The sequence below is a fragment of the Scyliorhinus canicula genome, chromosome 1 (assembly GCF_902713615.1).
Source record: "Scyliorhinus canicula chromosome 1, sScyCan1.1, whole genome shotgun sequence".
NCBI lineage: Eukaryota > Metazoa > Chordata > Chondrichthyes > Carcharhiniformes > Scyliorhinidae > Scyliorhinus > Scyliorhinus canicula.
Window position 1 is genome coordinate 18,794,898 of NC_052146.1, and position 27,612 is coordinate 18,822,509.

General features: G+C 49.0%; 1 protein-coding gene across 3 annotated transcripts in view; it reads right to left on the reverse strand.

Annotated features, from left to right (window-relative positions):
- Positions 1-2,181: 2,181 nt before the first annotated feature.
- myo1ha (myosin IHa) overlaps positions 2,182-27,612 on the reverse strand; it is a 216,831-nt gene continuing 191,400 nt past the window's right edge. For all 3 annotated transcript variants that reach the window (XM_038815345.1, XM_038815462.1, XM_038815402.1), the window contains 5 exons: positions 16,827-16,962; positions 9,827-9,897; positions 6,809-6,906; positions 5,057-5,156; positions 2,182-4,030 (listed from right to left, as the gene is read on the reverse strand). In XM_038815345.1, the coding sequence (XP_038671273.1) occupies positions 4,004-4,030; positions 5,057-5,156; positions 6,809-6,906; positions 9,827-9,897; positions 16,827-16,962 (432 nt within the window). In that variant the 3' untranslated portion in view covers positions 2,182-4,003. The remainder of the gene's footprint in view (positions 4,031-5,056; positions 5,157-6,808; positions 6,907-9,826; positions 9,898-16,826; positions 16,963-27,612) is intronic.

Below are 27,612 nucleotides of genomic sequence, written 5' to 3' on the forward strand. Positions count from 1 at the left end.
TTCAATTTAAGTGTGCATTTTTAATGTGGCACTGAATGTTCAGCAGTCTGTTTATAGTTTTGATCATCTGCATCCCTGCAATGGGCCCTAACTTTGAACTCTCAACAGCATGCTACCACGCATGACCTTTTCTCATTTTCTGCACAAAGCTCAGGGAATGAGATTGCTGATCTGACACTGCATTGTTACTCCAACTTCAACTGTTTTGGGTCCCACTCCAATTCCATATGGCTAGAGCTGGAGCAAATCTCGAACAGGATTGAAGAGCTCAATTGATTCAGTCGCTGTCTCCCATAAACCCACGTATAAAAGAGTTGGCTGCCATCAGCAGGAGAGTTTGTGACATTACAGGAGAGGAAGAACTCCCAATGCCTTTGACAAGAGACCAGGTTTCACTTCTGGTCTTAAATTCAAACACAGCGCAACAACCGGAGGATGTTCCTGTCTCCCTGGTGTAACAACCCAAAGCAAAACTGGGCTCCATAAACAATGGCACTTCAAGTCTTCCGTGGCAAACATCAATAGCATGTAGCTTCTATCAAACAAATCAAAACCGAGACACTTAGTTTGGAGGTGCGGCGATGGTTTTATCTGTCAGACATCTAACTGCAAGTTTCAGTGTAACTGTGGTTATTTCAGATCTTTCATGTGTGTCCCTGGCAAGGCGAGCATTTGTTTTTAAACGTGTGGAGCTTTATCGATCTCTGCTTTCAATGTCTCCTGCTGATAGCTACCTCCTCCTTCAGTGATAGTGGTTTATTCCAGACGGTTGCCTACAGAGACCGCATGAATCCACTTTGCTTCTACAGATGGACCCCGGGAGCTTTGGTGACAATTTAGGGGTTATATTCCACAACTCTTTTCCTATGAATATTGTTAGTCCAGTTTTGTACAAAGCAGCCCATTCCTCCAACTTGCGATTACAGCATGGAACTGACCATTCAGCTGGACAGTGCCATGTTGTTTGTTATCTTCCTGACTGCCACAGGAGCAGTCATGTTAATTTCCTGTGTCCCACTCCTTTTACACCATGCTCAATTCTCCTTTCCTTAAATAAGCTAGGAGCTGGTTTAGCTCACTGGGCTAAATTGCTGGCTTTTAAAGCAGGCCAGCAGCACGGTTCGATTCCCGTACCAGCCTCCCCGGCCAGGCGCCGGAATGTGGCGACTAGGGGCTTTTCACAGTAACTTCATTGAAGCCTACTCGTGACAAGCGATTTTCATTTCATTTAAATGTTGACATGACCTCCTTAATGACACAAACACAGTTGGTTGAATGATGGGCTATGGGAGCAGAGCAGTTACATTTTGATGTCCAGTTCTATTGTAAGGTCAGCCACCTGAAACTGTAACTCTTGATTTTCTCGTTGTTGCCTCCCCTGCTGAGTTTTTCCAAGAAGTTTCCGTTTTAATTTCAGATTTCCAGTACCGACAGTATTATGCTTTTGTGTTAGTGGTTATGTCACTGGACACTGTGACGGACATTGACACTGACAACTGGGCAACAGTTACGACGGCCGTGACCTCTGAAGGCTGGCCGTTTGGAAGGGCTCGGAAGAGGCGAGCAGAAATGAAAATCTCAGCCGGACTGAGAAGAGGGGCCCAGAGAAAACAGAAGCAGTGAACTGCGCACCTTAGCCCAGTGCCTTCCTCTGTGGCAAATAAGGCAGAGACTGCCGCGTCAGAGTGGGGCTCCTCCTGAGCCACACCAGGCCACACTTAAACAAAGAACATAGAAAAGTGCAGCACAGGAACAGGCCCTCCGGCCCTCCGGCCCTCCAAGCCTGCACCGACCATGCTGCCCGTCTAAACTAAAATCCACACTTCTGGGGTCCATATCCCTCTATTCCCATCCTATTCATGTATTTGTCAAGATGCCCCTTAAACATCACTATCGTCCCACTTCCACCACCTTCTCCGGCAGCGAGTTCCAGGCACCCACTACCCTCTGTGTAAAAAACGTGCCTGGTACATCTATTCTAAACCTTGCCCCTCGCACCTTAAACCTATGCCCCCTAGTAATTGACCCCTCTACCCTGGGAAAAAGCCTCTGACTATCCAGGCCTCTGACTATCAGGTAAGGAATCGAACACTAATTATTTTTGAATAATATTTTCAAATGTAAATAAGCTGGTAAATACTAAAAATAATTAAAATCATTCTGGAAAGCAAAATAACGCTTTTATTTTTCTATGAAATGTCAGAGAACATTCATATTATGTACAGACATTTTTACGATGTATACAATACTATGCCGTGCTTCTGTGGATTATATATATATAGATATTTTAATTCTATTTTTGTCACATTTTCACAGATTAAAGATGACACAAATTAGTTCCCACTCGTCATGCCTTCCACCTTCTCTGGTGGGCTGTTTTCCAGAAGTGACGTTATCCACCAAGCTGTGCTTCTCGGTAAAGCCCACATCACAAGTACAACTTAATTTAAGTAGCAACGGTGATTCATTTCCATTTTAAACTGTTAAACAGCAAGGTAGACCACAGAGGGAGACAGCAGTTTACATTTATTTATATCTTACTTTGAACGCAAAGAAGGATCCCAAGGGACGTCAAAGATCTGCGTAGGGAAATCTGACAGCCATATGGGGCAAGTGGACGATGAGAGGAGTTTTGACGGGGCTTTTTTACAGCAGAAGACAGCGGGAAAGAGCTTTCCCAGAGATTCTAACCAAGGTGGTCGAAGGCCTTACGATGAAAGGGGGAGAGCAAGAGGCCAGAGTCCGAAGAACATAGGACCAGAGAGTTGAGGGGTCGAATGGCCTACTGCGGTTCCTAATGCTCGCAAAGTCAATTATCACGTGGCATCAATTTTCAGGGGGCGCTGCAGTGTTCGACATGATGGGCAATGTGCTTGCTCGTTCTGAACCAACTATCCGCCCACCGCACACCATGTTGCTTAAGGTGCCCTGTAGCCCTCGGATATGCAAATTGAAGGCCGCTCACCCAATTCCGACCACCTAAGGATAATTGGTTCCCAGCTGATCATAGACCGGGGACAGTTTCCTCAGGTAAAAAGCAGTCAAATTAAACCGGGTCTGCCAGCGAAAAAAAAAGGCACGCAATTAATTTTTAATAAAATCGCCTGTATGTGGAACCAGGAAGAGCAAAGTGATTCTCCCGGCTTCACATTACAACTGTCCACTGCTGCCTTCCATCAGCCCCCACCCAGCTCCTCCCCCACATCCAACCTGGATCAGGTGGGGGCTCCGCCCCTCTGGCTGACCTTTGCCCTTTTCGGGATTAGCGCACTGACTCTTGGGGCCTGGCTGATGTTCTCTCTCTGTCATGTCCTGATGGCACAAGAGGACCGTTGTCAACTGGTTCCCTTGTACACCACATTTGGCGAGATGCTTTGTGGCTAACGGGCTTGGTCTCGGCCTGGAGGAGGTTGCAGGGCTTTGCTGAGGAGAGGCTGTGGAAGAATTTAAAGGAAGATTTTGAATCTCAGATGGCGATGTGTAGCCACTGTACCCCGGCGAGGATAGTGAGTGATACTTTGTGCGGGACAATATGAGGAGCTGCTAAATAAGGGAGGGTATTCCCTGCAGGTGTCACAACACGGTGATCATGAGCAGGAAACCTTGCTGATTCCTCTCGTCCCTAGCTCAGGGGTTTTGAATCAATTGGAGCGCCAGCATTGCCACATTGGCTCAGATCAACTAACCGGACAGGACGAGGGTCGGATGTGTGACTTCCTGATTCTTGTGACTGAGTTCACTCACTGGCCACACCAAGATCCGCCCATTGAATCAAACCTCTTCTGCATCTGGCTGTTTGTGACTTGCAGGCACTGAAATGGCTTGGACAAGGAGACGTTATTGGACAGGCCCATTGCCCCAAACATGCACTGTATGGAAGGACAACATGTGACATGTCATTGAGTGGGGAACATGGTAATACAATGAATACCTTTGGAACTTGTAGGAAATTGCTACTTCCCATGAAATTTATAAACAAAAACAGATGGATAATAATGGAAGGTCATCGAGACTTTACTCTTGGGGTCATCTGTAAAAGTGAAAAGAGAGGAAACCTGTTACAACAGCTCTGCCGGAATGAACATTCAACAACATTCAGATCATTGATCTGTGTGTTTCTGCTTATTAACTAACCAGTCAGATATTATTCTCTTTCAGAGGCTACAAAGATGGGAAATGGTGCAAATTCTTAGTTCTGGGAATCTAAGCTCTGATTCGGGACCAGCAGTCTCTTAGATCTGCTCAGGGCCTCACTGACTCTGGGACTAGTAATGTGGTGAAATTGAGAGATTCATACAGCAAATAGCCCAAAACATGGTGATTTCATTTAAGGTATATGGTTGCGTTGGCTAGGCCAGCATTTACTGCCCAGCCCTAGTTGCCCTTGAGAAGGTGTTGGTAAGCTGCCTTCTTGAACCGCTGCAGTCCCTGAGGTGTAGGTACACCCATTGTGCTGTTGGGGAGGGAGATCCAGGATTTTGACAGGAAACAGTGAAGGAGATTCATAGAATCCAAAGAATTTACAGTGCAGAAGAAGGCCATTCGGCCCATTGAGTCTGCACCGGCTCTTGGAAAGAGCACCCTACTTAAGCCCACACCTCCACCCTATCCCCGTAAACCAGTGACCCCACCTAACTCTTTTCTTGACACTAAGGGCAATTTAGCATGGCGAATCCACCTAACCTGAACATCTTTGGACTGTGGGAGGAAACCAGAGCACCCGGAGGAAACCCACGGGGAGAACGTGCAGACTCCGCACAGTCAGCGACCCAAGCCGGGAATCGAACCTGGGACCCTGGAGTTGTGAAGCAACGGTGCTAACCACTGTGCCTCCGTGCCTCCCTATTTCCAAATCAGGATGATGGGTGACTTGGAAGGGAATCTCCAGGTGGTGGGGTTCCCATGTGTCCGCTGCGCTTGTCCTTCTAGATGGTGGTGGTCGTGGGTTTGGAAGCTTCTGCCTCGGAAGCTTTGGTGGTTTCCTGGAACTCACTCTCTGAGCAATGAGATTTCAACCTAATCCATTATACCAATAACCCAAATCGAAATTTCTTACCACCATCAGATGACCATTCTTGCCTTTGAAAACCTGTGATTCGTGGCCTGAGGTGAAATCGACAATACCTTCCTTCCCTGGTTGAATTGTGAATTTCAAGCTGAAATGGAAACATTTATATAGAGGGTGAAGCTCCGTTAAATTATTATGTTTACAGAGCAATATATATATATATATATATATATATAATCTGCAGCAATTTCTCTAATTTGATCACAAAGTTCTGTTATAATACTGTTACAAATCATACTGCCCTCCAATGTCGATGTAAGACTTTCAAGTTATGGCACACACTCTGTTACATGTCGCATTCTCATTCCAAAGTTTTGTTTCAACTCTGTCTTTGTTATGCAATCCAGCGCTATCACTGCCTCACTCTCAGTATAAGATTCTCAGTTCCAACATTTCTGTTCCTTGCTCACTCCAATAAACGGCTTTAAGTTACAACACTTTCTGTTACTTGTTCCTCCATTGTTATCAGACCCTTGGTTGTAATGTGTTGTCCACTGCGCTTTAATCTACATATTTGCATTAACATCATCACTGCTGTCTGCCATTGTCAACTACATTGACTTCACGGCTCTGGAATTTCACATATTTAGGCAGGTGGCTCTAGCACCATTGGTACCTGCAGTGGTTCAAGAAGGCCAATCACCATCACCTTCTAAGGGTAACTAGAGATCCCATCCTTGCCAGTGTGCCCATCATCCTTGGACTGAACCTTTTAAAACGTTGCCCAATTCCCACATCATTGGACTGAACCTTGTAAAACGTTGCCCAATTATGGCCAAGATGTAAACTAACCCAAGGAGCACACGATCATCGTTGGCAATTTTCAAACTGCTCAATAAACAAATTTACTGCCCCAAGTCAGTCTCAGTCTGCGCTATGTTCGCTGAAATCAGCCGAGGCAGTCGTTGGGACTTGGCCGTATTGGTCTGAACGTCCCTGAGTTAGGATGTGGTAAACCAGCCAGGACTCACACTCTGACTGCGAGCACTGCTCCCGCTGAGAGGTACACCCATGGGGCAGATCGAGGAAATGCTCGGATTGCATTCCTGGGGCCAAGGCACCCACTGTCTGAGCCAGACCAGGACTATCCCGCGGACAAGTTTAGAACGGCTGCCAGGGTTTGTAATGCCAAGTTGAACATGAGCCAATGCCTTCAAAGGGAAAGACGACCACCGAATAAAGCAGATTGATTTTGTCAAAGACTCAAGGATGAGAATGTATGAACAGAAGGAGGCCGTTCGACCCTTCCAGCCTGTTCTGCCTCTCAATTAGATTGTGGCTAATCTCCTTCGACTTCCTGGTTCCAGAACCCTTGATCCGCCTGCCTAACAAAAACCTATCAATCGCTGTTCAGAAATTCTCAATTAGCCCTCAGACTCTGCAGCTTTCTGAGGGAGCAGGTTCTAGATCTTCACTTCTCCTTATGTGGAAAAGTCCTTCCTGACATCTCTGAATGGCCTAGCTCGAACTTTAAAGTCATGCCCCCTTGCTGTGGACTCCCCCACCAGAGGAGATACCTTATCTTTATCTATTCTACACAATTTCTTCAATTATCTTCAACACTTCAGTCGATCATTCCTTCAACTTCCATATTCAAGGGAATGCAAAGCTGAGTCTATCCAAACTGTCCTGATGGTTTGACCCTTATTGCCCATGTGTAATTCTGTGTTGAGTAGAGACTGAAGCGTGTAGTACATTTGTATTTCTCTCGGACGGTGCCATTTATTTTTCTTTACCTACCTGCCCTGAACAATTTTGAAGCTGTTCTGTTTGCTGGCCATTGTACAAAGCTTGGTCACCGTCTCAAACACATTGTCACACTGCAGAATGACATCGCCCTGCATACATGAGACAGACAGTCAGCACAATACCTGAGAGAGGAGCCATCACCACCATGGTCACATGTGGCACAGGACTTTGTCAGTAATGTTCAGCGCGGCAGTGATGTATTGTACAGTGGAGATTTGAAAATATGGGCCGGCACAGCGGCAAAATGGTTGGCACAGCTGCCACACTGCGCCCGAGGCTCGGGTTCGATTCCGACCTCTGGCGACTATGTGGAGTTTGCACATTCTCCCCGTGTCTGTGTGGGTTTCCTTCATCTGCTCCCACAGTCCAAAGATGTGCAGGTTAGGTGGAATGGCCATGATAAATTGCCCCTTAGTGCCCAAAAGGTTGGGTGGGGTTACAGAGGTGTGGGCCTGGATAGGGTGCATTTTTGGAGGGTCAGTGCAGACACTATGGGCCAAATGGCCTCCGTCTGCACTATAGGAATTCTATGATTCTATGCCAGAATTCACATGGAAATGGTGGCCCTATCTTAAAAGTCTGGCGCAAGCCCAAATCCACACGGCCGGAAGGGCCTGAGCTGATGTAATGGCTGTTGGGCTGTTAATTGGCTTCTGGCGAGACCTGCACCCCCCTCCTCATCTGGGAGGACATCGTCTCTCTGGGAGCTGTTGCCTAATCAAATTTTTTTTTTTTTTTTTTTTTTATAAATTTAGAGTACCCAATTATTTTTTCCAATTAAGGGGCAATTTAGAGTGGCCAATCTACCTATCCTGCACATCTTTTGGGTTGTGGGGGTGAAACCCACGCAGACACGGGGAGAATGTGCAAACTCCTCACGGACAGTGACCCAGAGCCGGGATCCGAACCCGGGTCTGTTGCCTAATCAAATGGCTGGCAGATCTCTAGTTGCAGCACCACCATTGGGAGTGGTTGCCTCTGCTGAGACAGCAGCCAGTCCCCAACACTGACTGTCACAGAATCAGTACAGCACAGGAGGTGGCCATTCAGCCCATCATGTCAGCACCAGCTCTCCGAGTGAGCAATGCGCTTAGTGCCATTTTCCTGCATTCTCTCCACAATCCTGCATATTCTCTGGAGTCAGGTTAGAAGGTGAGTTTGGGGGGGGGGGGGGGGGGCATGGGGGAGGCTTCATCAGGGGGTGTGGGGCCTGCCATTGGGAGAGCAGAGGGGAACTGGGTGGGTACTGTGAACACTGGAGGGGGGGTGTCCCTAGAGGAGGGAACGCCCAAGGCTGCCAGAGTCTACATGGCAGCCTTGCCACATGGCGTAGGCACCCCACCACTGATAAACCCCGCCGATGGCGGCAGGAGGATGCCCTTAATCGGCCTCAATTGGCCTAGAGTGGGTGGGCTTCCCAACACCTCCAGCAGAGGTGGGTAGGCAATGGGCACAACACCCCTGCCATGCCACCTCATTTTGTGTCCCCCACCTACCCGCCCACTCCTGGGAGATTGGGGGTGTAACATTGCGAGCCATGTTTCTAACTGTGATTCGCTTTTCCTAATCTCTGCACTGTTGGGAGGGTGGAAACCAGGCCCTTCCATTCAGAAAGGAAGATGAGAAGTTGGTTTAAGTCACAAAGGAATAGTTAGATATATAAAATATATAAAACAAGAGGGTCCTGAATCTTTGGGACTCTCTTCCCTGGTGATGGAGGAGGAGTCATTGAATATTTTTGAGGTGGAGATAGGTGTATTCTTGACTAACAAGAGAGTCAAAGGCTATTGAGGGGTAGGCGGGATGTGGAGTTGAGGCCACAATCGGATCAACCACGATCATACTGAATACTGGGACGGAGTTGAGGTGCCGAATGGCTCCTAATTTGTATGTTCTTCTGCAAGGTCTGGCTCTAATTGTTAAACTACCCCCTCTCATTTTAGACTCCCAAATAACAGGAGTCCCTCTAACTATTCTATCTGTTCACCTTAATATTTTGAAAACTGTGATCAAATCATCTGTAATGCAACATTAATTTGAGTATGTTGGAACAATTCCTTTAAATCCTGTCAGCGTTAGTTACCTCTTACAAAGATATGCAGATTAGGTGGATTGACCATGATAAATTGCCCCTTAGTGTCCAGGGATGTGCAGGTTAGGTGGGGTTGTGGGGATGGGGCGGGGGAGTGGGCCTGGCTGGTGTGCTCTTTCGGAGGGTCGGTGCAGACTTGATGGGCTGAATGGCCTCCTGCACTGGTAAGAATTCTATGGTTAGTCTTAAGGAAGAATGTTAGATTGAGACGGCAAGGTGGGGGAGTTTGTGTTAACTCCAGAATTCTCAGGAATCTGCGATTTCTGAACCCACCAGAGACCATGGTGAATTGAACTTCTGGCTCCAGTGCAGTAAAGGCTTCCTGTCGATTCCGGGTGGGAAATCGGCAGGGAACAACTTCAGGAATTGGGTGGCTCATGGATGCCCTTTGGCAGTCAGCAAGATATAGGGAAGTGGGCTTTTGGCCCCCAGGAAGGTTTAATCATGGTGGTAGGAAGTGAGAGAGAGAGGTAAACCCCAGGGAACGTGGCCGAAACATTCCCTTTGGATCCCAGAAGAGGCCCTGGAACAATGGGAACACGAGCAATGTGTTAAAATTCCAAACAACCCTGGTGATTGGTCATGTATCATCCAGCAAATGTACCAGGAATACCAAATTTCCTTTTGCTGTTGGTGTCTAGAGTGCTTTTTATTTCCTTCTCCCTTCATGCTTTGCAAAGTAGCACAGCGGGAAATCTATAGGGGGTCATTCCGATTTGTGGGGTGGGGAGGCTGGGCAGGTGAGGAACGGCCTAAGGGTTAGATCCTACCCAAAGTTGCTATCCATTGAATTCCAAAGCAATCAATGGACAGGAAATTGTCCAATTTTGCCCATTTTACACTGTCAACACCTAGCCAAGGTGGCCCCCTATATAAAAATGAGAAGAAAATGAAGTAGCAAGGAGCTGAATCTTTACTTTCTGATTGTTGTTCTCACAGGGAACGTGGATGACGAATACCCCATCACTCAGGTTACTGACAGACACACCTAAAGGAGACAGAGAAATGCAGCGTGAAGTGAGTATTGTCCAATTCCCACAAAGCCCCTTGACATGACATCATAGAGTCCACAGCATCATAGAATGGTTACACCACAGGAGGCCATTTGGCCCATTGAATCTGTGCTAGCCCTCTGAAGGAGCTACTCACCGAGTGCCACTCCCTGCCTAACCTCCGTAGACCTGCAAACGTTTTCCTCACATCATAAATCCCATCCCCTTTGAGAACCTCAGCTAACCCTGCCTCCACTAGACACTGCGTTCAAGATCCTAAATCACTCGCTGCGTGAGAACATTTTCCCTCATGTCACCATTGCTTCGTTTGGCCAATTGCCTTCAATTAGTGCTCTCCTGTTCTCAATTCTGAAACCGAGAACAGTTTCTCCTCATCTACTCTGTCCCAATCCCTCATGAGGTTGGAATACCTCAATCAATTTAACCCCGTGGTTTGTATAACCGAGGCCTACATTTCTCACCAGGTGGAGCAAATTAAGATGGCCATGATGTGGAGATGCCGGCATTGGACTGGGGTGTGCACAGTAAGAAGTCTGACAGCACCAGGTTAAAGTCCAGAAGTCAAACTTAATTACTGGAATCACGAGCTTTCGGAGCGTAGCTCCTTCGTCACACTCACCTGCTGAGCTTTTCCAGCATTTTCTGTTTTATTTCTGATCTCCAACAGCTGGGGTATTTTGCTTTCTTTAACAAAATGACCTTAGCTGGAAGGTTTGGATCAGTGGACTAAAGTGTGGCAGGCAGAAGGGATGGTATAGGTTGGGTGGTGGGATTGCATGGGGGGGGGGGGGGGGTATTAGATTGGGAGGGGGCGACGTCCGGGGACTGAATGGGCCGGTTAAAAGGCCGCGGGTGATCACGCAGCTAATGGCTGGGGATGTGGTCTCAGAGCCAGGGAAGATAAATGAGGCGTTTAGAGAGTATTACCAGGGACTTTATGAGGCAGATCCAGGAGGAGAGGAGGGGGACATGGGGTGGTTTCTGGACGAGCTGGAATTTCCCCAGGTGGATGAAGCAAAGAGGCAGGTGTTGGAGGAGCCCCCTGGGGATGAGGGAGTTGTCTTTTTGCAGGAGGGACACCTCCATGTGAAGGACCAGGTTGGGTTAAGGAAGGGGTGGGTCGGGTCGGGCAGGTTTTTCACTCGGGGTTTGATTTGAAATCAAGGGGTGTGACAATTTTAATGAGCAAAAAAATGGGATTTGTGAGCGCGAAGGAGGTGAGGAATCCAGGTGGGAGATATGTGATTGTGAGTGGGGTATTGGAAGGGGCACCGGGAGTGTTGGTAAATGTGCATGCCCCAAATTGGATGATGTGGATTTTATGAGTGGGTTGCTGGCAGCAATCCCGGATTTGGCCACGTACCAGTTGATCATGGGAGGAGATTTTAACTGTGTCCTGGAGCCGAGGTTGGATAGATCGAGCCCCAGGTCGATGGGTAGGGTACAAGTGGCAAGGGAGCTGGGGGGGTTTATGGAGAGGATGGGTATGGTGGATCCATGGCGCTTTCAGAACTCAGGGAAGGGAGTATTCCTTCTTTTCACATGTCTATAAGGTGTATTTGAGGATTGATTACTTTGTAGTGAGTTGGGAGATTTTGGTTGGAGTGGAGGGGGCAGAGTATGCGGGGATAGTTATCTCGGTCCATGCACCCCACTGGCTGGATATTCGGTTCAGTACGGGACGAGAGCAGAGGCCGGAGTGGAGGTTTGACTTGGGGTTGTTGGCCGATGGAGGTTTTTGTGATTATGGTGCGGTTGGCGATTAGGGATTATGTGGAGTTCAATCAGAATGGGGAGGTGTTAGCGGGCATTTTTTGGGAAGCACTGAAGGCAGTGGTACGGGGAGAAATGATCTCATATATGGTTCATGCGAATAAGAAAAGGAGGGCGGAACATGACCGTTTAATGAGCGAGATAGTGGAGGTGGACAGGGAATATTCAAGGGTGCCCACCGTGGAGGGATTGGCGAGGAGGAAAAAGTTGCACGGGCAATTTGACAGGCTGACAATGGGGAGGGCGGTAGGGCAACTGCGTAGGGCAAGAGGGGTTCAATACGAGTATGGGACGAAGGTGAGCCGCATGCTGGCGCACCAGCTGTGGAGGCAGGCTGCGTCCAGGGAAATATTGAAGATACGGACTGTGGCTGGGGATGTGGTGTCAGAGCCAGGGAAGATAAATGAGGCGTTTAGAGAGTATTACCAGGGACTTTATGAGGCAGACCCAGGAGGAGAGGAGGGAGACATGGGGTGGTTTCTGGACGAGCTGGAATTTCCCCAGGTGGATGAAGCAAAGAGGCAGGCATTGGTGGAGCCCCTGGGGCTGAGGGAGGTGCTGGCTAGTATCAGGGGTATAAAGCCGGGGAAGGCCCCAGGGCTGGATGGGTACCCGGCAGAATTTGTTAAGGAATTTGCGGTGGACCTGGTACCACATCTGTTGGGGGTGTTTAATGAAGCACTGGAGAAGGGGGAGTTGCCGGAGACGATGAAACAGGCAGTAATCACACCAATCCCCCAAAAAATGGAAGGATCCGGTGGAATGTGGGTCGTGTGGACCCATATCACTATTGAACACGGATGTGAAAGTATTGGCTACGTTGTTGGCGGGGAGGATGGAGGATTGTTTCCCGGGGGTGGTTGCAGAAGATCAAACAGGCTTTGTGAAGGGCAGGCAGCTCATGAGTAATATAAGGCGGCTGTTGAATGTGGTGATGAATCCATCGAGAGCTCTGGTACCGGGGGTGGTGGTGTCCATGGACGTGGAGAAAGTATTTGATCAGGTGGAGTGGCGCTTTGTGTTCGAAGTTTTGGGATGGTTTGGGTTTGGGCCGAGATTTGTGGTATGGGTGCGGTTGCTGTATGTGGCGCCAAGTGCGAGGGTGAGGACGAATGATATGAGCTCACAAAGCTTTGACTTACACAGGGGTACGAGGCACGGGTGCCCGCTGTCGCTGCTGCTGTTTGCGCTGGCTATAGAGCCATTGGCGATGGTTCTCAGCGGGTCGGCAGAGTGGCAGGGAATAACGAGGGGACAGAGGGAGCATCGGGTGTCGCTCTATGCCGATGACCTCTTGAAAATGAAAATCGCTTATTGTCACGAGTAGGCTTCAATGAAGTTACTGTGAAAAGCCCCTAGTCGCCACATTCCAGCGCCTGTCCGGGGAGGCTGGTACGGGAATCGAACCGTGCTGCTGGCCTGCTTGGTCTGCTTTAAAAGCCAGCGATTTAGCCGAGTGAACTAAACCAGCCTCTTGCTGTATGTTTCGGATCCGTTGGAGAGTATGGGAAGGATTATGGGCCTGTTGGGGAGGTTTGGAGGGGTCTCGGGATACAAACTGAATGTAGGGAAAAGCGAGGTAGAATCATTCCCGGTGAATGAGCTGGCACAGCGGGCTAATTTAGGGGGGATGCCATTTACGGTAGTGAGGGATAGGTTTCGGTATTTGGGGATTCAGGTAGCGAGGGAATGGATGGGTCTCCATGAGTGGAACTTTACGAAGCTGGTGGAGGAGGCCAGGGAGGATCTTAAGAGGTGGGATACACTGCACTTAATGTTGGCGGGGAGGGTCCAAGTGGTGAAAATGAATATTCTGCCAAGGTTCTTATTTATCTTTCAGGCTCTCCCGATCTTTATAGCAAAGGCCTTTTTTTCGGAAAGTGGACACAATCATCTCTGACTTTGTATGGGTGGGGAAGGTGCCGAGGGTGGGGAGGCAGCAGGGGGGGTTGGCGTTGCCGAACTTGCTTCATTATTATTGGGCGGCGAATGTGGACAAGGTGCGGCGGTGGTGGGAAGGAGAAGGGGTAGAGTGGGTTAGGATGGGAGAGGAATCTTGTAAGGGGTCTAGTTTGAAGGCTATGGTGACGGCAGCATTGCCAATGGCTCTGAGTAGGTATTCAGGGAGCCCAGTGGTGCAGTTCACAGTGAAGATATGGAATCAGCTGAGGCATTTTAGGGTGGAAGGGATGTCGGTGCTAACGCCGCTGTGTGAGAATCATGGGTTTGAGCCGGGGGGGATGGATAGTGTATAGAGGAGGTGGAGGGAAGTGGGGCTGGTCAAGTTGAGGGATTTGTGTTTGGAGGAAGGGTTTGCCAGTCTGGAGGAGCTAAGGGAAAGGATAGAGCTGCCGAGGGGGAGTAAGTTCAGGTATCTACAGGTTTGAGACTTTGCACGAAAGGTCTGGAAGGGGTTCCCCAGATTGCCGGGATACACCCTGCTGGAGTGACTGCTGGAAGGGGAGGGAAGAATTGGGGATATATATAAGTGGCTGGGGGAGCAGGGAGGCGAGCGGGTGGTGAAGATCAAGGAGAAATGGGAAGCGGAGTTGGGAATGGAGATCAATTGGGGAGTGGAGTGAGGCACTGCGAAGGGTAAACGGGACCTCCTCTTGTGCAAGGATGAGCCTGATACAGTTTAAGGTGGTGCATATGACTCGGGCGAGAATGAGTGGATTCTTTCAGGGGGTAGCAGATGAGAATGAGAGGTGAGGGCAGGTGCCAGCGAATCATGCGCACATGTTTTGGGGTTATGAAAAATTGGGAAGATTCTGGGCGTGAGTGTTTGTGGTCTTAGCCAGGATAGTGGAGGAGTGGACCCGGACCCTTTGGTGGCGATATTTGGGGTTTCAGAGAAGCCGGAGCTCATGGAGAGGAGGAAGGCCGATGTCTTGGCCTTCGCCTCTCCGATTGCACGGCGCCGAATTTTGCTTGGGTGGCGGTCGGCATCACCACCCGGGGTAGCAGCATGGTTGGGTGACCTGTATGACTTCCTGCAGTTAGAGAAGATAAAGTGTTTGTTAAGTGACTCAGCAGGGGAGTTTGAAAAAGGTGAGGGATGTTTCTGACTGTGATTGAGGAGCTGTTCGTCATGGGGGGGGGGGGGGGGGGGGGGGGGGGGTGGTTCCCGGGGTGTTTATTTGCTGTAACCTACTTTGATACAAATTTGAATAAAATAGGTTTTTAAAAAAAGATGGGGGGGGGGGGGGGGATGGCATTGGAAGAAGGGGTGAAATGGGAGATGGCATTGGAAGAAGGGGTGAAATGGGAGATGAGATAGGGATAATGTGAGAGGTGTGGCATGAAAGGGATAGCATGGGAAGGTTGGAAAAGCATGTGTCAGGAAACATCGTGATGACATGGAAATATCAGGGAAATCCAATACATGGTTATACAATTTTTTTAACTATTGGGAATGTTTAAAAGCAAGGCCAGTTTGGTTATTCTATTGAAACTAGTGCTTTGATATGTTGATGAGAATAGCAGCACTACAGACAGATGCATACCTAAGGCAAGCTGGTAACAATGGGGAACAGAACATACAGGGTTTGAATAAGGGGTTTGAGGTTCAAAAGAGGAGCCAAGGGCTGAGGCCTTGCGGGCGTTCCTGCTGGTGGCAACTCCCCAATGCAGGTTCCCCCATGGTGGTGGGTATGAACAAGAGGAAAATCCATTTACAGCGGTGACCGGAAGGCCACACCACCGGCCAATGGCAGGCCATCTCCATACCACAAAGCACGTCAAGAGGAGGATAGAAAATCCCATCCACTGTGCCAACCATGCATTTACATTCTAAAAGGTAAACTCACAAAATGAAGGTAATTAAGTTTGACTTCTGATAAGGGAAGATTGAATAGGAAAAGCTGTACGTGGCAGGTACATGACCTAAGTAAGTGTGTCTGGGTCTGACCTCAGACACAGCAAGGATAGCTGTTAATTCCCAGCAAGGCAGGTCCACGAAGAAAACCTGTCTTGAGAAATCAGTTGTTTGTTTGATCTCAGAAGCAAACTCTAAGAGCTATAACTGCCTGGTATGGTAACAGTTACTGGATTTTTGTTATAGTTTGAAAAAAAATCTATGAGATGTTGCAAAATGTCTGGGGAGAATTAGCTCGGAAGGTAGTGAAATAAAGGTGTTTAGAACTGGGTTAAGTTAGTGATGTAGGACAGGATTCTTGACGGCGTCAACATGGCCTCAGGAGTAGAAATTCTGATCGCTACAGGGGGCTAGCACGGCACTGGAGCGACCCACGCCGCTCCAGCTGCTGATCCCGGCTTCAGATGGGCGCCGCGGGGTCGGCGCAGGCGCAGTGGGACCAGTGCGATTGCCGTGCATGTGCGGTGGCTTCCTTCTCCGTGCCGGCCCCGACGCAACATGCGTAGGGCTACAGGGGCCAGCGCGGAACAAAAGAGGCCCCTCACCCGAGAGGCCGGCCCGCCGATTGGTAGGCCCCGATTGTGGGCCAGGCCACAGCGGAGGCCCCCCCACCCCCCCCCACCCCCCACCCCCCCCCCCCGGAGTCGGACCCCCCCTTTCCCCCCACCAGGCCGCCCCCAGATGCATCCACGCCGAAAGTCCCGCCGGCTAAGAGCAGGTGTGGACGGCGCCGACGGGACTGGGCTTTTTTTAGTGTGGCCGCTCAGCCCATCTACGGGGCCGGGTGGGCCCCGTAGAGCGGACCCTGACCGGCGTCGGGGCGGCGTGACACAATTCGCGGCGGTCCCGGCGATTCTCCAGCCGGCCCCCAGGGTGAGAGAATCCTGCCCGCTGTGTATTGGGATTACCTTGGCCAAGATTACTTCCAGTTTATCATTTAATAAACCTGACATTTATTTCATATCATCCCAAAATGGCTGGGACATCATTCTCTTCGATTTGGAATAACCCACGTTTAGCACCAGCTATATTTGTAATGATGTGAAGATGATTTAAAGGAATACTGTTGCAATAAAGACACAAATTGCACCCCAAATATTGTGCAGGCCTCGTTCAGTTTTTAAGTAATACTTTCACCCTTTGACCTGACTGTGAGTTAGCACGAGGTGCAATTGAAGCTGTCAGGAGCTGGCTTCCATACTCAGCCTGTCCCCCACCAAACGTTTGATGAACGCAGTGACCATAGTCTATTACCTTTGAGAGTCACATATTCGATTTTCTGTTTGATTTTGTCCTCTTCAACAATGTAGGCCTTTGTCTGCATCAAGAGCAGCTGCCTTGGTCTTGGTTTGAAACCGTTTCTGTTGTATTTAATGACGGGAACACCATACTGAAAATAAATTAGCACAGACATCATCAAACACTCGCAATTACAATCAGATTGTGCCTAAAACATCTTTTCTGTAATCCCTTCATTTTGCCATCCTTGCCTGTGAGTGAGAGTGATAGGGCAATGCCAACTAGGTAACAGTGCGAGATCTGCAATATTCTGGGGAATCTGCCTATCTGCAACAGCTGGTGAAGTACCCGCCCATTGTGAAACAATGGGTGCCAATGGATTGATGCTCTTGCCATGCCGCACGTCAGTACCCAGCCTACACCATGGAATCCAATGATCCTCCTAGCAAACCAAATTCAACAAATATGCTGCTGAGGAATCCCAGTATCTCGCATCCAAAAGCCAGCAGCAATCTGACATCCTGTGGCTACCACACTCTCGGAGCTGAACTTTGCATCCTGTAACTCAACGTTGAGGGACCGTCTGCAGTTAAGAGACACCTAGTCAGGGCCCTCCCTCAACAAAAAGCCATCTGAGGGGCTGGTTTAGCACAGGGCTAAAGAGCTGGCTTTTAATGCAGGCCAGCAGCACGGTTCAATTCCCGTACCAGCCTCCCCGAACAGGCGCCGGAATGTAGCGACTAGGGGCTTTTCACAGTAACTTCATTTGAAGCCTACTTGTGACAATAAGCGATTTTCATTTCATTTTTTTCATTTTCAATATGATCTGCCTTCAAGAAACACATCTCCCATCCGGTGCAGCTGGGTGGTACAAGATGGACAGTTTTGTCCTGACATCCTATATTGCATACCCTAATCACAGCCCTGCCACACCTGTCCAAGCCAACTACCCTAATCACAGCCCTGCCACATCTGTCCAAGCCAACCATTGCTAACGCAGTCCACTGAATGGTCTGACATTATCAAAGTTGGTGCCTTACGGATAGCAGGTGCTGGCAAATCCCTGAGAGTGTACTGGGACGAATGGATCTTCCCAATTTTATCGCACACAAACTCTCTACACTGGAGACATTACCGGCCACCACACAGACTGGGGCTACCAAGAGGGTAATGTAGATGGTGAAAAACTCCCAAACTGGACCTTACGGCATGACCTTTCTCTCATCCACATTACCAAACAGCCCGGAATTTTCCATGCTGTTGGATGGAAACATGACTACTCTCCTGATTTGTGCTGGGCCAGCTCCCCCACACAGCAATACGCATCATGCTAAATCCTGCCCAGCTTTCCGCACGACTGGCACAAACCATCTATGACCCACATTGGACTTCAACTGCCAATCGATCAATCACCGACTCAAAGAAGAAGTGCTGCAACCTGCAAAATGGCAACTGGGAGGAATGTTATTGGAACAAATGATTCTAATTATTATAATGATACATGAGCCCAGAGGTGGCGATCTTTGGTGTGTCGGAAGACCCGGGAGCCCAGCGGGTGAGAGAGGCCGATGTCCTGGCCTTTGCCTCCCTGGAGGCCCGGAGACGGATGCTACTAGGATGGAGGGACTCGGGACCCCCAAAGTCAGGGGTATGGGTTAGTTACATGGTGAGGTTTCTCAGACACGAGAAAATTAAATTCGCCTTGAGGGGATCGCTGCAGGGGTTTGCCCGGAGGTGAGCCATTTCTCAACTTCTTCGAGAAAAATTAAGCTGTCAGCAGCGGTGGGGGGATTGGGGGGGGGGGGGGCGCGGAAGAAGGCACGGGGGGCGCGTCAGAGCAGGAGAACCGGTGGAAAGGGGGTGGGGGAAGGTCCTCTTTGTGTAAGCCATGGTAGCTGGTGATTGTTACTGGGGGGAGGGGGTGTTGGCTATATTGCTTTGTCCTTGTTGAAACCCGATGTTTAAAATTGTTAAAATTATAAATGCCTTAATAAAATATTTTCTAAAATTAAATTATTATAATGGTACCAATAACATCCCAAAATATCTGCATGGAGCTGGCATAGAATCGCCTTTGCAGAGCCTTCCACAAAGCATCCACCACAACCATTCCAGGAGGACACAGACTGGTGTAGATAACTGCCTGGTGTGGTAAATGTCACTGGATTTTTGTTACAGTTTTAGGTGTAGCCAACGTGCCTGGACAAAGAGTCTGCTTCCCTACTCCAATGATATGAGCTTGCCGGTGATTCAGCCGTGTTAGACAATTTGATGGAATTTCTGGACTGTACCCACCAGGCCACACAGGAAGAGACAACAAAGAGCCTGGATTTCACCTGCTCAATGCAGAAATGTTGGAGAGTCCTCCATCACCTCGGAGCCAGCCAGTTAACATCAACATCAAACTTCCCATGTGTAAATGTCAATCAGGTAGCGAGCCATCTCCTTCACATGGGAAAGGCACCGTCGGAAAAAAGAGTAAAAGAGTAACTCCGGAGCGAGTGGATTCCATTAGGCAGCAGGATTCCAGTTTAGAATCCCTCACCACCCAGGAGTTGGACAAATGTCATGTGAGTGTCCCTTTAAGATATGTTTTTGTCTTACATGGATTTACATAGAATTTACAGTGCAGAAGGAGGCCATTCAGCCCATCAAGTCTGCACCGGCTCTTGGATAGAGCACCCCACCCAAGGTCAACACCTCCACCCTATCCCCATAACCCAGTAACCCCACCCAACACTAAGGGCAATTTTGGACACTAAGGGCAATTTATCATGGCCAATTCACCTAACCTGCACGTCTTTGGACTGTGGGAGGAAACCGGAGCACCCGGAGGAAACCCACACACACACGGAGAGGATGTGCAGACTCCGCACAGACAGTGACCCAAGCCGGAATCGAACCTGGGACCCTGGAGCTGTGAAGCGATTGTGCTATCCACAATACTTTCACTTTGATTTGGGGGCTGGCTGTGGTTCTGAGTTTTACTTTCGCTTTGAGTTTGGACTGGTTTGTACTGCACAGATTGAAAGAAGGGTTTCTCGGTCTTCATTTTAAAAGCTGCTTCCAGACTACTTGAGAACTTAAAAGAGGTAATTGCTTTCTGGAAAGAATTCAAACTTGCTGTTTGGAAAGGAAACAAGAGTATCCATACCAAGTCCTGAGTGCCGTGTGCTGGGCCAACACCTTTGAAAAGGGGGTTCTGGTTTTTACTTGGATCTTGTTATTAAATTGGAACAGTAAAGAAGGGATTCATTAAGGGTTATACATAGATTGCTGTAGCTGTGTGGGGTATCTATGTTTGTAGTTGAAAAAATTGCATGCGTGTTTAAGTGAATGGGCTAGGGTCTGCCAGATGGAATACAATGTCGACAAATGTGAGGTTATCTATTGTGGTCAGAATAACAGCAAAGGGGATTATTATTTAAATGATAAAATATTAAAACATGCTGCTGTGTAGAGGGACCTGGGTGTGCTAGTGCATGAGTTGCAAAAAGTTGGTTTACAGGTGCAACAGGTGATTAAGAAGGCGAATGGAGTTTTGTCCTTCATTGCTAGACGGATGGAGTTTAAGACTAGGGAGGTTATGTTGCAATTGTATAAGGTGTTAGTGAGGCCACACCTGGAGTATTGTGTTCAGTTTTGGTCTCCTTACCTGAGAAAGGACGTACTTGCGCTGGATGGTGTGCAGAGGAGATTCACTAGGTTAATCCCAGAGTTGAGGGGGTTGGATTACTTGGAGAGGTTGAGTATTCATTGGAATTTAGAAGGATGAGGGGGGATCTTATGTAAACATTTAAAATTATGAAGGGAATAGATAGGACAGATGTGGGCAGGTTGTTTTCACTGGTGGGTAAAAGCAGAACTAGGGGGCATAGTCTTCAAAATAAGGGGAAGTAGATTTAGGACTGAGTTTAGGAGGAACTTCTTCACCCAAAAGGTTGTGAATATATGGAATTCCTTGCAGTTGAGGCTCCTTCATTAAATGTTTTTAAGGTAAAGATAGATAGTTTTTTGATGAATAAAGGAATTAAGGGTTATGGTGTTCGGGCCGGAATATGGAGCTGAGTCCACAAAAGATCAGCCTTGATCTCATTGAATGGCGGAGCAGGCTCGAAGGGCCATATGGCCTACTCCTGCTCCTAGTTCTTATGTTCTCATCACCCTTGTCAGAGTCCTCATGTAGAGATTGCACCTTATCAAAACTGAAGAATAAAATTAAAACCCACAATAACCCCCAGAGTAAACTGGCCAAGACCCTAAGACTCTCTGCTGTTGCCATCATGTATTTAACTTCAGAATACTGTGTCGCACTATGGTACCAAACCCCAATTCAGTTCAACAAAGTGCAACATCACAAACACTGTTCAATAAACTCACCTCCCTTGGCTCCGAGTCCTGAGCAACATTGTCCCCCCCCCCTCCCCCTCCCCACCCCAATCCCCTGATGTGGGGGGAGAGGGGGTGGGGAGATCTACCCCACCTCAAGCCTGCCAGTATTCAAGGACCTCCTCAACCCACCAGCAGGACACCTTCTCTCATGCCTCCCCATAGGGTTAAACCCACCACTCTGAGGAGTCCAGCTGAGGATCCATGGCAGGCGGGATGGCAGGAGAAAAGAGAAAACATCCACTGGGATCCATTCTCTCATCATAGACGCAACTGCTCATCTACCCAGCTTTGATCTCCCACAGTGACAGTGGACCACTTTAAACTCTTTGCTGGTCAAGGCCTCTGTGTCATCACCCAACATCAGTGGGGTCACCAAGACCACCCAGGCTGCAGCTGTGGTGCAGTCCAAGCAATGACTCAATGAGGAGTGCAGTAAGAAGTCTTACAACACCAGGTTAAAGTCCAACAGGTTTGTTTCAAACACGAGCTTTCGGAGCACGGCTCCTTCTTCAGGTGAATGGAAAGGCTTGTTCCAGAAATGTTTATATAGACACAGTCAGAGATGCCCCGGAATGCGAGCACCTGCAGGCAATCAAATCATCAAAGATGCAGAGAGAGAGGTAACTCCAGGTTAAAGAGGTGTGAATTGTCCCAAGCCAGTTCAGTCGGTAGGCCTCTGCAAGTCCAGGCTTGTTGGTGGGGGCCGAATGTAATGCGACATGAATCCCAGATCCCGGTTGAGTCCGCATTCATGCGTGCGGAACTTAGCTATAAGTTTTTGCTCAGCAATTTTGCGTTGTCGCGTCTCCTGAAGGCCTCCTTGTAGAATGCTGACCCGGAGATCAGAGGCTGAATGTCCTTGACTGCTGAAGTGTTCCCCAACTGGAAGGGAACAGTCCTGCCTGTTGATAGTCGCACGATGCCCGTTTATTCGTTGTCGCAGTGTCTGCATGGTCTCGCCAATGTACCACGCTTCGGGACATCCTTTCCTGCAGCGTATGAGGTAGACTACATTGGTCGAGTCGCACGAGTATGCGCCGCGTACCTGGTGGGTGGTGTTTCCACGTGTAATGGTGGTGTCCATGTCGATGATCTGGCATGTCTTGCAGAGATTACCCTGGCAGGGTTTTGTGGTGTTGTGGTTGCTGTTCTGAAGGCTGGGTAATTTGCTGCAAACAATGGTTTGTTTGAGGTTGCGCGGTTGTTTGAAGGCCAGTAGTGGGGGTGTGGGGATGACCTTGGCAAGATGTCCATCCTCGCTGATGATGTGTTGGAGGCTGCGAAGAAGATGTCGTAGTTTCTCCGCCCCAGGAAAGTACTGGACGACGAAGGGTACTCTGTCAGTGGTGTCCCGTGTTTGTCTTCTGAGGAGGTCGGTGCGGTTTTTTTGCTGTGGCGCGGTGGAACTGTCGATCAATGAGTCGAGCGCCATATCCCGTTCGTACGAGGGCATCTTTCAGCATCTGTAGGTGTCTGTTGCGCTCCTCCTTGTCTGAGCAGATCCTGTGTATACGGAGGGCTTGTCCATAGGGGATGGCTTCTTTAATGTGTTTCGGGTGAAAGCTGGAGAAGTGGAGCATCGTGAGATTATCTGTGGGCTTGCGGTAAAGCGAGGTGCTGAGGTGACCGTCCTTGATGGAGACGAGTGTGTCCAAGAATGGAACTGAATTTGGAGAATAGTCCATGGTGAGTTTGATGGTGGGATGGAACTTATTGATGTCATCGTGTAGTCGTTTCAGTGATGTCTCGCCGTGGGTCCAAAGGAAAAAAATGTCATCGATGTATCTGGTGTATAGCATCGGTTGAAAGTCCTGTGTGGTGAGGAAGTCCTGTTCAAACTTGTGCATGAAGATGTTGGCATATTGAGGTGCAAATTTGGTCCCCATGGCTGTTCCGTGCGTCTGGATGAAGAATTTGTTGTCGAAGGTGAAGACGTTGTGGTCTAGAATGAAACGGATGAGTTGCAGAATTGCGTCTGGAGATTGGCAGTTGTCGGTGTTGAGGACTGAGGCTGTTGCAGCAATGCCGTCGTCATGGGGGATGCTGGTGTAGAGTGCCGAGACATCCATTGTGACGAGGAATGTTCCTGGTTCAACTGGTCCATGGGTGCTGAGTTTCTGTAGGAAGTCCGTCGTGTCGCGACAGAAGCTGGGTGTACCTTGTACGATGGGTTTCAAGATGCCCTCGATGTGGCCAGAGAGGTTCTCACACAGGGTCCCATTGCCTGAAACGATAGGACGGCCTGGTGTGTTGGCCTTGTGTATTTTCGGGAGGCAGTAGAGATCTCCAATGCGGGGATTACGTGGGATGAGAGCACGTAGGGTGTTCTGAAGGTCTGGATCTAAGGTCTTGATCAGTCTGCTGAGTTGGCGGATGTGTTCCTTGGTTGGATCTGCGGGTAACTGCCTGTAGTGTTCCTGGTTGTCGAGTTGTCGGTATACTTCTTTGCAGTAGTCTGTTCTGTTCAGTATGACGGTGGCCCCTCCTTTGTCTGCTGGTTTGATGACGATGTTGCGGTTGGTCTTGAGAGTGCGGATGGCGTTGCGTTGTGCTTGGGTGACGTTTGAGGCTGCCTTGTGATTGCGAGTGATGAATCTGGCATTGACACGGCTTCTGACGGCTTGAGCATACATGTCGAGTCTAGGGCAGCGGCCTTCCGGAGGGGTCCAATTTGACTCTTTCCTTTTCGGTTGCTGCACTGCAGATCTCGCGGTCTGCTGTTCCGGTTCATTGGTCGTGTCCCTGGGTTCGCTGTCGGCCTCTTGGGGTCTGTGGAAGAATTCCCGGAGCCTCATTCGCCTGATGAATTCCTCCGTATCTGCCGCGAGACTGATGGGGTCCATTTTGGTGGTGGTGCAGAAATTGAGCCCTCTGCTGAGGACTTCGATTTCGTCTGGTTGAAGGGTGTAGTCTGACAAGTTGACAATGGATTTCCCTGTATTGTTTTCGACTGTTGTACCGGGAGAAGCTTGATTGCTGCTGGTGGTGATGCCAAGTTTCTCAAGCTTCCTGTTCTTGGTGTGCATGTAGGTGGCATAGTATTGCTGTCTCATCTGTTTGGCGGTGTTCCGCAGCTGGTCTGCTGTGTCCTGAGCGCAAGTTGAGAATATGGCCTCTCTCTTGGTTTCCAGGTTGCGTCGACTGCTGTAGAGTTGGTGTACGAGGTGTTTGAGGAGTGTGACAGAGGTGCGGTGGCAGAGTCTTTCAGCGTAGTCTGTGTTGTAAGTCGACTTGAGTGGGTTTTTGATCTGTAGTCCTTTCGGGATCTTGTCTGCTTTTTTGCATCTTTGTAGAAACTGAATGTCAGTGTCTATATGCGCGATCTTCCTGGAGATCCTCTCCACTTTGAGCCGGCAGTTTGCGGTGTCAATGGTAGCCATGATGTGGAGATGCCGGCGTTGGACTGGGGTGAGCACAGTAAGAAGTCTTACAACACCAGGTTAAAGTCCAACAGGTTTGTTTCAAACACGAGCTTTCGGAGCACGGCTCCTTCTTCAGGTGAATGGAAAGGCTTGTTCCAGAAATGTTTATATAGACACAGTCAGAGATGCCCCGGAATGCGAGCACCTGCAGGCAATCAAATCATCAAAGATGCAGAGAGAGAGGTAACTCCAGGTTAAGAGGTGTGAATTGTCCCAAGCCAGTTCAGTCGGTAGGCCTCTGCAAGTCCAGGCTTGTTGGTGGGGGCCGAATGTAATGCGACATGAATCCCAGATCCCGGTTGAGTCCGCATTCATGCGTGCGGAACTTAGCTATAAGTTTTTGCTCAGCAATTTTGCGTTGTCGCGTCTCCTGAAGGCCTCCTTGTAGAATGCTGACCCGGAGATCAGAGGCTGAATGTCCTTGACTGCTGAAGTGTTCCCCAACTGGAAGGGGACACGACGGACTTCCTACAGAAACTCAGCACCCATGGACCAGTTGAACCAGGAACATTCCTCGTCACAATGGATGTCTCGGCACTCTACACCAGCATCCCCCATGACGACGGCATTGCTGCAACAGCCTCAGTCCTCAACACCGACAACTGCCAATCTCCAGACGCAATTCTGCAACTCATCCGTTTCATTCTAGACCACAACGTCTTCACCTTCGACAACAAATTCTTCATCCAGACGCACGGAACAGCCATGGGGACCAAATTTGCACCTCAATATGCCAACATCTTCATGCACAAGTTTGAACAGGACTTCCTCACCACACAGGACTTTCAACCGATGCTATACACCAGATACATCGATGACATTTTTTTCCTTTGGACCCACGGCGAGACATCACTGAAACGACTACACGATGACATCAATAAGTTCCATCCCACCATCAAACTCACCATGGACTATTCTCCAAATTCAGTTCCATTCTTGGACACACTCGTCTCCATCAAGGACGGTCACCTCAGCACCTCGCTTTACCGCAAGCCCACAGATAATCTCACGATGCTCCACTTCTCCAGCTTTCACCCGAAACACATTAAAGAAGCCATCCCCTATGGACAAGCCCTCCGTATACACAGGATCTGCTCAGACAAGGAGGAGCGCAACAGACACCTACAGATGCTGAAAGATGCCCTCGTACGAACGGGATATGGCGCTCGACTCATTGATCGACAGTTCCACCGCGCCACAGCAAAAAACCGCACCGACCTCCTCAGAAGACAAACACGGGACACCACTGACAGAGTACCCTTCGTCGTCCAGTACTTTCCTGGGGCGGAGAAACTACGACATCTTCTTCGCAGCCTCCAACACATCATCAGCGAGGATGGACATCTTGCCAAGGTCATCCCCACACCCCCACTACTGGCCTTCAAACAACCGCGCAACCTCAAACAAACCATTGTTTGCAGCAAATTACCCAGCCTTCAGAACAGCAACCACAACACCACAAAACCCTGCCAGGGTAATCTCTGCAAGACATGCCAGATCATCGACATGGACACCACCATTACACGTGGAAACACCACCCACCAGGTACGCGGCGCATACTCGTGCGACTCGACCAATGTAGTCTACCTCATACGCTGCAGGAAAGGATGTCCCGAAGCGTGGTACATTGGCGAGACCATGCAGACACTGCGACAACGAATAAACGGGCATCGTGCGACTATCAACAGGCAGGACTGTTCCCTTCCAGTTGGGGAACACTTCAGCAGTCAAGGACATTCAGCCTCTGATCTCCGGGTCAGCATTCTACAAGGAGGCCTTCAGGAGACGCGACAACGCAAAATTGCTGAGCAAAAACTTATAGCTAAGTTCCGCACGCATGAATGCGGACTCAACCGGGATCTGGGATTCATGTCGCATTACATTCGGCCCCCACCGACAAGCCTGGACTTGCAGAGGCCTACCGACTGAACTGGCTTGGGACAATTCACACCTCTTTAACCTGGAGTTACCTCTCTCTCTGCATCTTTGATGATTTGATTGCCTGCAGGTGCTCGCATTCCGGGGCATCTCTGACTGTGTCTATATAAACATTTCTGGAACAAGCCTTTCCATTCACCTGAAGAAGGAGCCGTGCTCCGAAAGCTCGTGTTTGAAACAAACCTGTTGGACTTTAACCTGGTGTTGTAAGACTTCTTACTGTGCTCACCCCAGTCCAACGCCGGCATCTCCACATCAATGAGGAGTATCTGCTGACTAAATCTGTAAGTGGTCTTGAGGAATTCTATATAGCCACTGATAAGGATATTGCTTGCCTCTGTGATTATGTACACACTGAATAATTAAACGTGAAACCAAACCACAGAGGCCCTGCAGGTCTTCAATGCAAACTTTGGTTTACGTTGTGTTAATTACAGTGCAGGCTTGGAAACAATCAGATTCTGACATCAATCCTGCTGGCTAGTCCACAGGTGTGGTGTTTTGAAATTGCATTGAGCATTTTGTCCACCTTAGGCTACTATGCACATGTACCAGCAGAGGGAGTCTAGAAGGAGAATAAAGGAACGCATGTTTTAACAGCACGTGCAACAGTTCTGACTCTGAATACATCTTCTGAAATCTTTTTTAAAATAAATTTAGAGTACCCAATTATGTTTTTAAATTAAGAAGTCTTACAACACCAGGTTAAAGTCCAACAGGTTTGTTTCAAACACGAGCTTTCGGAGCACGGCTCCTTCTTCAGGTGAATGGAAAGGCTTGTTCCAGAAATGTTTATATAGACACAGTCAGAGATGCCCCGGAATGCGAGCACCTGCAGGCAATCAAATCATCAAAGATGCAGAGAGAGAGGTAACTCCAGGTTAAAGAGGTGTGAATTGTCCCAAGCCAGTTCAGTCGGTAGGCCTCTGCAAGTCCAGGCTTGTTGGTGGGGGCCGAATGTAATGCGACATGAATCCCAGATCCCGGTTGAGTCCGCATTCATGCGTGCGGAACTTAGCTATAAGTTTTTGCTCAGCAATTTTGCGTTG